General features: G+C 41.7%; 1 protein-coding gene across 3 annotated transcripts in view; it reads left to right on the top strand.

Annotated features, from left to right (window-relative positions):
• Positions 1-12,060, top strand: part of focad (focadhesin) — an 85,811-nt gene that overhangs the window by 41,716 nt on the left and 32,035 nt on the right. For all 3 annotated transcript variants that reach the window (XM_023982429.2, XM_023982430.2, XM_023982428.2), the window contains exons 16-23: positions 465-599; positions 762-812; positions 899-982; positions 1,437-1,581; positions 2,452-2,640; positions 2,995-3,116; positions 7,541-7,633; positions 7,797-7,885. In XM_023982429.2, the coding sequence (XP_023838197.1) occupies positions 465-599; positions 762-812; positions 899-982; positions 1,437-1,581; positions 2,452-2,640; positions 2,995-3,116; positions 7,541-7,633; positions 7,797-7,885 (908 nt within the window). The remainder of the gene's footprint in view (positions 1-464; positions 600-761; positions 813-898; positions 983-1,436; positions 1,582-2,451; positions 2,641-2,994; positions 3,117-7,540; positions 7,634-7,796; positions 7,886-12,060) is intronic.

Below are 12,060 nucleotides of genomic sequence, written 5' to 3'. Positions count from 1 at the left end.
TCAAGTGCAAGTGCTGATTAAGTGTTTATTTTCCCCTTTTTTCCTGTGAATTGCATTTTGGCAACTGTTTGAAAAGGACGTTTTATTGCCTGCTTCATTACAGGAGTTGCATGTTTTGTTAAGATTCTGAACACCGTGAGTGAACGCCCTAAAGCATATCTGTCCGGTAAATTTCTCAAATGGCTGGTAAATTGAAGATATTCTCGTCGCGTTGTCCGGCGTCACATTTGCCTAATGGAAACCCTGACGCACACACAGACACACACACACGTACGCATGCACGCACGCACACACACACACACACGCACTGCCACTAAATTTCCTAAGATGTCTGAATATTGAATATGAATATTGTATATGAATACTGTCTTACTTGGTATGTGTTTGTTACAATAAGCATAATTCAATAAACCCCCTAAGATAACGTTGTCTTCAGGTGGTAAACATTGATGCTGTTTTTCCAGGTGGTGGATGTGGGTTCCACATGGATAGCCTTGGGCCCTAAGCTGAGCTGTGACTCTAGACCTCTGGTGGTCAAGGCCATAGCAGAGCTCCTGGCTCTGCTGCCACAGCTCACTGTCAAGACAGAGGAGTACGAGGTACACYACCTGTCCTCCAAATCTGTTGACTATGCATAACACACCTGGGGCCCATATTTTACCAATGGCAATTTTAACAAGTGTTTTTTGTTTTTGTGCAGCATTTCATTTCGATGTGATTTGAGGCCTTTTCGCCCTTAACTATGGCTTGTTCTCCTTCAGAAACTCAAAGAGCAGGTGGTCAGCTTTCTCTGGGGCTACGCTCTCAACAAGGTTGGTGGAGAAATCAGCCTGCTTCCCAGACTAGCCAAATCCCAGATCTCGGCATGTTTTTGTTTTGATGGGTTTGTGTGTTCCAGGAACCTGAGGTGGCCAGTTGTGGATACAAGGCTCTGTCAGAGTTCTCAGAGGCAGTGCACACGCTCCTTCACCTCCCCGAGCAGGTGAGAGTCCCACTGGATAGCAACGCTCKCCCAATGTTCCTACAACCACCTAGCAACGTTATGTAGTAGTAATTAATCTCTGGAGCGGCAGGTAGCCTAGCGGTAAGAGAGGCAGGCCAGCAACGGGAGGGTTGCCTGTTCGAGYCCTAGATGACATTTCCTGCCGTTGTGCCCTTGAGCAAGACACTTAACCTGCCACAGCAACAGCTCCCCGGGCACCCAGTGTGGTAGCCCTCCGCACCTCTCCAAAAACCTGTATATGTATCGGCGGGGTTGGGTTGAAAGCGGAAGTCAAAATTTGTATGGACCTTATGTGCAATCGACCCAAAAAGTTATCTTAATCTGATTTTAATCCATTATACTCATAATGAATCAAATGGTTGTTTATCATTGTTGTGTAATGCAATCAGTCAGCCAATCATGTCTTTGGTATGCTGGTTTGTCTTCCTGATAGGCCAGGCCGGTCGCAAAACTTCCTGAAAGTGTGGAGGAGGAACAGGTAAAGGAGAAAGAGGAGGAGGAGGAGGAAGAAGATTTGTCCATTCCAGGTCCATCCTATGTGAAGCTCCTAGGTCTCACATCCCTCTCAGTCCTGCCAGGTAGAAGCTGCTCATATCTAATATACCCCACATCTCTAACTACCTTGGTTTTTTCCTTTTCTGTCCTTTTTATAACTACTGTAYTGTTAGACACATATACTCACAACACACACACGTGCTCGCTCTCTCTCTCTCGCTCTCTCTCACTACAGCGCTTTAGATTCACAGTCAGTACTGAGCACCGTGCCAACTTTTGAGGATGGGACTAAGTGTTTTCGGATCCTGATTTAATAGTGTATTCGATTTAATGCAGCGTTTTAAATTGTTTTGTGTGAAACTATTCAGCAATACCCCCCGAGGACTGTCTCTACATGCTGAAACGCAGCACCACAGAGCAGTTGACTTGAATAAATCAGAAATTCTGCCCCAATCCCTCGACAGCCTCTTTCGACCAAACTCTACCCCACTCCAGTTTCCTGCTCCAATGTAATTTAATGAAGCGTGTCAATTATATTAAACGATGAGGAATTCTGAAAAGTAAACCGACACTCAATGTCCTTTTGTCGACGTGCTTTGTTCCCAGACGCCCCGGGCCACTCTTTTCCTTCTTTGCCTCGTAAAAATAAACTGTGTGTTTACACCATAGTCTCCCATTGTGTGTGAAACTGTGAATACTCTTCTCTGGTCTTATACTGGTTGGGGACATCCATCATGGCATCCATTATATACAGTATGTTTGCCCAAATTCAAATAGTATTTGTTTTTATTTCAAATAGTGTTTCATTTAGCCTTCCTGAGTGCCAGATGGGTGCGGTTTGCACTTTTTATCTATTTTGTTCCATTGCAGACTTCAACAACAGAATTCAAATATGCCACTATCGCCTCTTTTCCAATTTCTTTCTCTTTCTTTCCCCACCCCCCTCTGTTCAGCATTTGAGCTCTTCCTGACGTCWCTGGTGAGGCAGGAGATGAGCCAGATGCCCCGTGGGGTGTACCACTCTGCCCTGAAAAGGGGGAGCCTCCGGTCAGACCAGGGGAAAACGGTGGCAGGGATCCCAGGCTTCATGCTGAAGACCTATGAGAAGAGCAAACAGCCTGGTCTCAAACCTGGCCTGGCAGGTAGGTACCAACACACACCATCAATAAGAAAAATGAAATAACAGGGAGTCCACGGGCCCTTAAACAAATTCTTAAATTACTTTATTTAAGGCCTTAATAAAGGTTAAATTGTTGACATCCCCTGTATTGAAATATAAGGATAAATTAATTAAAATCAGGAATTGGCTAGTCAGTTAAAGGTATGCAAAATGAATAATTCTTGACTGCATGAGTTACTATKCATTTAGTCTACTGTTCATGAAAATAAAGGTTACATTTCTCAAATGAATATTTATAATTTATTTGACTAGGACCAGGTTAGCTAGGTTTTCCGCAAATGTAAGTTTTATGTGATATAATGTTTGTGTTTTCCAGCCGGCCTCCTTCTCTCCTTTGACCTGCCCGTCCAGACCGACCGAGATGGACGACCAATCAACCGCTTCTTCCTCAGCAGGGGACGGAGCTACCAGCAGATGTTAGCCACTCTCATTCACGAGGTGACCTCCCCTATCTCTCTGGATGAATCCCAAATCACCCCTTTCCCCTCGGCCCTCCATTTATGCATTCACGTGCACCTCCGCCATTTGCACAAGTGTCCCAAAGCTGAGGGAGTGACATTTATTGAGGGTGTAGGGGTTAATTAGACCCTCAGATAGCAACTTCGGACGAGCCAGCAAAGCTGCCGGCTTCAGAGCGAAGTGCTATCCCGACACACACTGCGATATGTTTGGAGTTTGTGCAATTTCATAGAAAAGAATGGAGAGGCGTGCCTAATTATGTTCCACATGCATGTTTTCCTGATTTTGAGACTTAAATACCTCCCCAAATTAAATGTTTAACTGTTACTGAGGTTTATATCTTGTAAAACAACAGGGGATTTGTTCATTTGAATTGCTAGTTTTATTATTTAAAAGTGGAACATGAATTGCATCATTCAAGTCACGAGTGTGTTCCGAAGTKGATGGGTTTATTGATTCCATCGCCACTCTGGAAGTAACCCTCAAAGTTTCATCAGCAACACGTGACAACGGAGGGCCCTCCGAGTGAGTTGGTAGGGGCAAGGGGGTGTCTCCTCTCTCTGTAGATGCCTTTGTATTTCTCCCCTATCCCATCATATTTCTGGTCGCTTTATCTTTCTTTCGTTCATGTTCTCTCTATCTACTCACATTCTCTTCTTTTTCTGTTGTCCTTACCTTYGCTGTTTCTCATTGTCTCCTCTCGCTCTTTCTTTCTCTCCGTTCGTCATCATCACTGGCTGGTTGACTTGAGAAAAGTAACCTGAACATTTMTACTTTGTCTCTTTTATCTGGTGGCCACTGTGTATCATCCAACAGCCATGTTTCAAACTGACAGCTGGTTTTACGTAGGGCTGTTAGGGTGACCGTATTACCCCCACACCGGCGGTCATGAGTCATGACGGCAGTCAAATTCCACGTGACTATTTAGTCACAGTAATTAGGCTTCTCCAAGCTCTGACGCTGCTGAAGGTCATTAGTAGCCTACTAAACTTGCTAACTGCCAGGTACTCAGCACTCTATTGTCCCTCTAATCACTCTGACATCAATGCAAATGTATTTGAAAATCTAATCAAACACTTCATGAGAGCCCATGAGCTAATGTTGCGCAACATTTCTATAGGCTATGCAATTGCACGAGAAAACAGAGTGATGGCTTCTATTAAAAAGAGGAGGATCCTATCAGCTTTCTATAGGCTAGGCCTACTATATTTATTTCTCAACTTTCTTATTTTAAGCACATTGTTTATCTTTACAAGAGGAGTATATCCTACCTGTCTGGCATGAAAATGAACCGTGTGAAAAGCGTCCTCCATTCGCTATTGAAGTGCATAGATGACGTATGCCCCTGTTTGCCCCTGTTTCAAGACAGGTGCATGATAATGGTCCATTCTAAATCAAAGCAAATTYCACACATGTATTATTTAGTATATGTAAAGACAAGATTAAATCAATAATGGTGTGATGGGTGACAATATTAGCCTATCACTTGTGAATGATATATTATCACTTGTGAATTATGCCCAGCTTAAGGCAAACAGCGCATTCTTTTTTGGGGAGACTTTTTCAAATCATAGTCGCACACCTCATGTAGCCKAGCCTATATGTTTTGATAAGGTTTGTATCACAACTAAARTGGCCAAATAACTTCTTAAAATKAAGCACATTAATCTGCTTTACAACAGGTGTAAAGCATAACTGGCATKACATATGCAGCGGGGGAGTTTCAAGTTTGGGAAGATCATTTTCACCTTAAAAATGCACCTTTATAATAAAATCATTACATGCATAATCACATTTGTGGTCACTTTTGAGAATGGTGTTTTCCTGCTAATGGAACATTTGCACTTAAAGCTTACAGCAGTGTGCGCATTTCTGCGTTTATAATGTAAAGAAAATGCCTAATAGTTTATCAACATTTTAAGCTAAATGTTCTCATCTGTTGCGTCAGGCTCATTGCTTAAAACATGTTTTTTGACGCTAGWGGTTGTATTAATCTGGGATMTATCRCATCCCACAACTGTCCCAGACTATGTTTGGAATATTTATTTCTCACACAGAATAGAATAGGTCAACTTTTGTACTATGGTGGATAGTAGATTGACATATGCTAGTGCTTTTGCTGTTCATTAGACCTACTCAGCTTGTTGGCTGACAAAAAGTAAATGTGGACAGTTCTTCCAATATCTTCAATATGTGCCTTGGAATAGGAAAAGTATGTGCGCAATTTGCATCACCAATGTGTCTGTCTTCAGCCTGTGAGAAAGACCCRATCACGTGACTGAGCACCATGTGAGTGAGAGGTGCTTCGGCACACAGCCGAGAGAAGGGAATTAGAATGATTATATTCAGCCCAAGGGCACGAAGGCCACTGGCCGCAAAAGGCATGGATTTTTTTAGGGGGCATTACGGCCACACAAAGGGCATGCAGCCAGGAAATTCGAGGCGTTATCAAGTGCTTGTCAAATTGTGAATGAGAGACTGATGAAGTGTGTACAGCCTGCGCAAWTCATCATTAGAGTTGCAGCCTTAGAATGTATTAAAAATCTAAAGGTATGGCCCAACATTTGTGTCACAACTAAAGTTGCATAAATAACTATAAATGAAGCAAATAGGAGTACCTGTTTCTTTGTTAACCGCTCAACACAGAAAAGACGCATGGAGAAAATATGCTTTCTGTTTTATTCAGCTGTTCGATTGCATTCTTCATAATATAAAGTAATGCCACAGAATTCTAAGCAAATCTTGTTTGATAAATAAACTAGTGTAACCCACTGCCATATGGCTTAGCCATTTCAGGGCCCAACATAAGGACAACTCAGAGTATTTTTTTCATATCATGTTTCTTTAGATCTGTCTAAAATAAATAATGGATTTATTGTGTTGGTGTAGGCTATATTACATGGATTTATTAGACTTTTTAAAATGTAGATGCTCCAAAGGTCTGCATCAGTGGCTTGTAGTCTATGTGTGGAAGCCAGGAGATGCTAAATGTGTTTATGTTAATTAACGGTCAATTACCGTGAGATCGGCAGTTGTTTGCTTGACAATCACCGGCTGACAGCCCTAGTTGTACGCTACAGTAACAGTTTGAAGCATCCTCATCATACTGCATAAACTGTTTATTTTAGCAGTCCGTTCATCAACTTTCCCTCTCAAGTGTTTTGTTTATGAGTTGCTAGATACGTTTGTGTACACACAGGCTAACTCCCACTAGACAGGCAAAATGCTTTCTATGAAAACTCCACACCAAGGTGTGTTTGGGTGTGTGATGATCTTTGGAAACATGTACAGTTCTTTTTATATAAACGTGTTTAAAGATGGACGACCTACGTCACCATTTTTCAGTTTATTTGTACACATACTGTTCTGAAACAGATACACTACCGTTCAAAAGTTTAGGATCACTTAGAAATGTCMTTGTATTTGAAAGAAAAGCAAATTTTCTGTCCATTACAATAACATTAAATTGGTCAGAAATACAGTGTAGACATTGTTAATGTTGTAAATGRCTATTGTAGCTGGAAACGGCTGATTTATTTATGGAATATCTTTACAGGTGAACACAGGCCCATTATCAGCAACCATCACTCCTGTGTTCCAATGGCACGTTGTGTTAGCTAATCCAAGTTTATCATTTTAAAAGACTAATTGATCATTAGAAAACCCTTTTGCAAATATGTTAGCACAGCTGAAAATGATTGTCCTGATTTTAAAAAGCAATAAAACTGGCCTTCTTTAGACTAGTTGATTACCTGGAGCATCAGCATTTGTGGGTTCGATTATAGGCTCAAAATGGCCAGAAACAAAGGCCTTTCTTCTGAAACTCGTCAGTCTATTCTTGTTCTGAGAAATTAAGGCTATTTCGTGCAATTTCTCGCATGAAATAGCCTTCATTTCTYAGAACAAGAATAGACTGACGAGTTTCAGAAGAAAGGTCTTTGTTTCTGGCCATTTTGAGCCTGTAATCGAACCCACAAATGCTTATGCTCCAGATACTCAACTAGTGTAAAGACCAGTTTTATTGCTTCTTTAATCAGGACAACAGTTTTCAGCTGTGCTAACATAATTGCAAAAAGGGTTTTCTAATGATCAATTAGCCTTTTTAAAATGATAAACTTGGATTAGCTAACACAACGTGGCATTGGAACACAGGAGTGATGGTTGCTGATAATGGGCCTCTGTACACCTACGTAGATATTCCATTAAAATATCWGCCATTTCCAGCTACAATATTCATTTACAACATTAACAATGTCTACACTGTATTTCTGATCAATTTAATGTTATTTTAATTGGCTTTTCTTTCAAGAACAAGGACATTTCTAAGTACCCTAAACTTTTGAACGGTAGTGTACATRTATGAATGTACATACATACTCAGTGTTTCTCTTCTCTGTGGTCAGGTGAACATTCAGCCATCAGAGTGGCATCGTGCCCTCCTCCTACCCCAGGCCTGGCGAGGGTTCATGAGCCGAGCTTACCATGCCGTCCTACAGGTGTGTGCGTGCCGTATGAATACTGCATGTCTCTCTGTTTATCTCTATTGAGTTTCCTGGTCAATTTATGGTCATGGTTGCCGTATGAATGCGGTTGATTTGCGATCATGGTTGCTGYACCGGTATGGTGGTTGTGTGTGGTCATGGTTGCTGTGGTCATTAGGGTCGYCGGGCAGAGCTGGAGATGCAGCAGAAGCAAGGCAAGGAGAGTCCAGAGGAGCTGCAGTACAAACAGCACTGTGCCTGGCTCTGGTGAGAACACACACCCACACATAGACACGGACACACACACACACACACACCTGTCTTTAAACATGCCGTTCTATTCCACCATAATCCAGCTCATCTTCTAACAGAGCACATTTCATTGGTCCCTGTAGCCGACAGTATAACATTATTTAAGACTATGGAACAACAGGACATAGTTGACCTTTGCGGAGATGGTCATTTTCTGAATTACTTCCTCTGTGGCATCCACCATAAAGCCCTGTCATTTTGACCCCTCTCCCGATAATCAAAAACAKCTCAGCTCTTAACACAGATTACTCTGCCCTTTACCATTGGGTAAAAGATGCAGAATTAGGAAACATTCCTGAATAAATCTAGTTAGTTTCTGTCACTGAGTTACACTGGAAYTACATTACAAGATTGACAATAGTGTTAATAGTTTTTGCATAGCTTCGCATGAATCTAACTATCTAATTTGGATGCCAATCTTGTAATGTAATTCCAGTGTATCTCAGTGACAGAAACTACTAACTAGATGTATTGACTTCCTAAAACAGCTCTCTTCTCAAATGAGGGGATCATTTGAAGGCTAATCTGCCAGGAATATGGGCTACATATCAATAGTCTAAAATAGCTTCCTCTCCTCGTCACAATATTCTGGTACCAATGTTTTAATTTTTTTWATAATATGCACTTTAGCATACACTATCCATAGGAACTAATAGTCATGCACACATACATATTTCCTATGGTTTGCCCCAGTGGGAATCAAAAYCCACAATCCTGACTTTTCAAGCGCCATGCTCTACCAACTGAGCCAAATTGGACCATTTTTCTACTATTAATGGCTGACAGTGATATGAGGGAAATGTGCACAGCCGATTCTTCCAAAAAGTTAACTGAAGCCAAGATTCCAGGCATACTAAGGTGGATTGAAACAACTGGTCCATCCATCACCTCTACAGAGATAACTATACCAGTCCTAGAGATAACTATACCAGTCCTTCATGAGGTAGTCACCTGGAATGCATTAAGGTGTGCCTTCTTAAATGTTCATTTGTAGAATTTCTTTCCTTCTTAATGCATTTGAGCCAATCAGTTGTGTTGTGACAAGGTAGGGGTGGTRTACAGAAGATGGCCCTATTTGGTAAAAGACCAAGTCCATATTATGCCAAGAACAGCTCAAATAAGCAARGAGAAACGACAGTCCGTCATTACTTTAAGACATGAMGGTCAATCAATATGGTACATTTCAACAACTTTGAAAGTTTCTTCAAGCACAGTCGCAAAAACCATCAAGCGCTATGATGAAACTGGCTCTCGTGAGGACTGCCACAGGAATGGAAGACCCAGAGTTACCTTTGCTGCAGAGGATAAGTTCATTAGAGTTACCAGCCTCAGAAATTGCAGGCCAAATACAGTTGAAGTCAGAGGTTTACATACACTTAGGTTGGAGTCATTTAAAAATTGTTTTTCAACCACTCCACAAATTTCTTGTTAACATACTATAGTTTTGCCAAGTGGGTTAGGACATCAACTTTGTGCATGACACAAGTMATTTTTCCAACAATGGTTTACAGACAGATTATTTCACTTATAATTCACTGTATCACAATTCCAGTGKGTCAGAAGTTTACATACACTAAGTTGACTGTGCCTTTGACTGTGGAAAATTCCAGCAAATGATCTCATGGCTTTAGAAGCTTCTGATAGGCTAATTGACATCATTTGAGTCAGTTGGAGGTGTACCTGTGGATGGATTTCAAGGCCTAACTTCAAACTCAGTGCCTCTTTGCTTGACATCATGGGAAAATAAAAATAAATCAGCCAAGACCTCGGAGAGAAAAAATTGTAGACCTCCACAAGTCTGGTTCATCCTTGGGAGCAATTTCCAAACGCCTGAAGGTACCACGTTCATCTGTACAAACAATAGTACGCAAGTATAAACACCATTGGACCACGCAGCCGTCATACCGCTCAGGAAGGAGACGCGTTCTGTCTCCTAGAGTACATTTTTTATTGGATTGAGGGTCAGGACTTTGTTTGTCCTTAACCATTTGTCGCCACAACTTGTGGAAAGTATGCTTGGGGTCAATTGTCCTTTGGGAAGAACCATTTGCTACCAATGCGGTAAACTTCCTGATTTGTTTGGCAGAGTTGCGTAATATTCCACATAATTTTCCTTCCTATGAAGCCATCTATTTTTAGAAGTGCACTCAGTCGCTTGTCAACGACTTCGGCCTGAAGTGGTCCCTCGTCTTGTTTCGGGGCGGGCGTTCCGGCGGCGAGTCACCGGCTTTCTAGTCACCACCGATCCATGTTTTCATTTTTCGTTTTGTTTTGTCTTTATCATACACACTGGTTTCCAATTCCATTATTTGTTCTTAATCTGTAACCCTCTGACTTCCTCTCTGTTTTGTGCGATTATGGTTGGTCAGTGGTTTCGTGTTGTTATTTGTGCTCTGGAGTATTGTGTTTTCCTTGTTGGAGACTTAAGCTTATATTTTGAGTACGATTTTGGACTGATTACTCAATGTGTCCTGCGCGCTGACTCTGCATTTTGTCCATTCACCAACACCCTCACACTCCTGCAGCAAGCACCCCAAACATGATGCTGCCACCGCGTGCTTCACTGTTGGGATGGTGTTCTTCGGCTTGCAAGCCTCCCCCTTTTCCTCCAAACATAAACGTATGGTCATTATGGCCAAACAGTTCTATTTTTGTTTCATCAGACCAGAGGACATTTCTCCAAAAGCACGATCTTTGTCCCCATGTGCAGTTTGCAAACCGTAGTCTGGCTTTTCTATGGCGGTTTTTGGAGCAGTGGCTTCTTCCTTGATGAGCGGCTTTCAGGTTAGGTCGATATAGGACTCGCTTTACTGTGGATATAGATACTTTTGTAGTGTTTCCTCCGCTCTTCACAAGGTCCTTTGTGTTGTTCTGAGATTGATTTTCACTTTTCGACACAAAGTACGTTCATCTCTAGGAGACAGAACGCGTCTCCTTCCTGAGCGGTATGACGGCTGCGTGGTCCAATGGTGTTTATACTTGCGTACTATTGTTTGTCAGATGAACGTGGTACCTTCAGGCTTTGGAAATTGCTCCCAAGGATGAACCAGACTTGTGGAGGTACTACATTTTTTTTCTCTCCGAGGTCTTGGCTGATTTCTTTTTTATTTCCCATGATGTCAAGCAAAGAGGCACTGAGTTTGAGTTAGGCTTGAAATCCATCCACAGGTACACCTCCTATGACTCCAAATGATGTCAATAGCCTATCAGAACGCTTCTAAGCCATGAGATCATTTTGCTGGAATTTTCCACAGTCAAAGGCACAGTCAACTTAGTGTATGTTAAACTTCTGACACCACTGGAATTGTGATATCAGTGAATTAATAAGTGAATAATCTGTCTGTAAACCATTGTTGGAAAAATTACTTTGTGTCATGCACAAAAGTTGATGTCCTAACCCACTTGGCAAAACTATAGTTATGTTACAGAGAAATTTGTGGAGTGGTTGAAAACTATTTTTAAATGACTCCAACCTAAGTGTATGTAAACTCTGACTTCAACTGTATTTGGCCTGCATTTCTGAGGCTTGGTAACTCTAATGAACTTTCCTCTGCAGCAAAGGTAACTCTGGGTCTTCCATTCCTGTGGCAGTCCTCACGAGAGCCAGTTTTCAATCATAGGCTTGGATGGTTTTTGCGACTGTGCTTGAAGAAACTTTCAAGTTGTTTGAAATGTACCATATTGATTGACCTCATGTCTTTAAAGTAATGACGGCTGTCGTTTCTCTTGCTTATTTGAGCTGTTCTTGGCAATATATGGACTTGGTCTTTTCAAAATAGGGCATCTTCTGTAACACCCCTACCTTGTCACAACACAACTGATGGGCTCAAATGCATTAAGAGCGGAAAGAAATTCTACAATGAACATTTAAGAAGGCACACCCTTAATGCATTCCAGGTGACTACCTCATGAAGGACTGGTTATAGTTATCTCTAGGACTGGTATGTTTCTCTGTTGAGGTGATGGATGGACAGTTGGTTAATCCACCTTAGTATGCTGGAATCTTGGCTTCAGTTAACTTTTGGAAGAATCGGCTGTGCACATTTCCTCATATCACTGTCAGCCATTCTAGTAGAAAAATGGTCCAATTTGGCTCAGTGGTAGAGCATGGCGCTTGAAGTCAGGAAATT

This window comes from Salvelinus sp. IW2-2015, linkage group LG37, assembly GCF_002910315.2.
Source record: "Salvelinus sp. IW2-2015 linkage group LG37, ASM291031v2, whole genome shotgun sequence".
Taxonomy (NCBI): domain Eukaryota; kingdom Metazoa; phylum Chordata; class Actinopteri; order Salmoniformes; family Salmonidae; genus Salvelinus; species Salvelinus sp. IW2-2015.
This window is presented reverse-complemented; position numbering and strand designations above follow the sequence as displayed.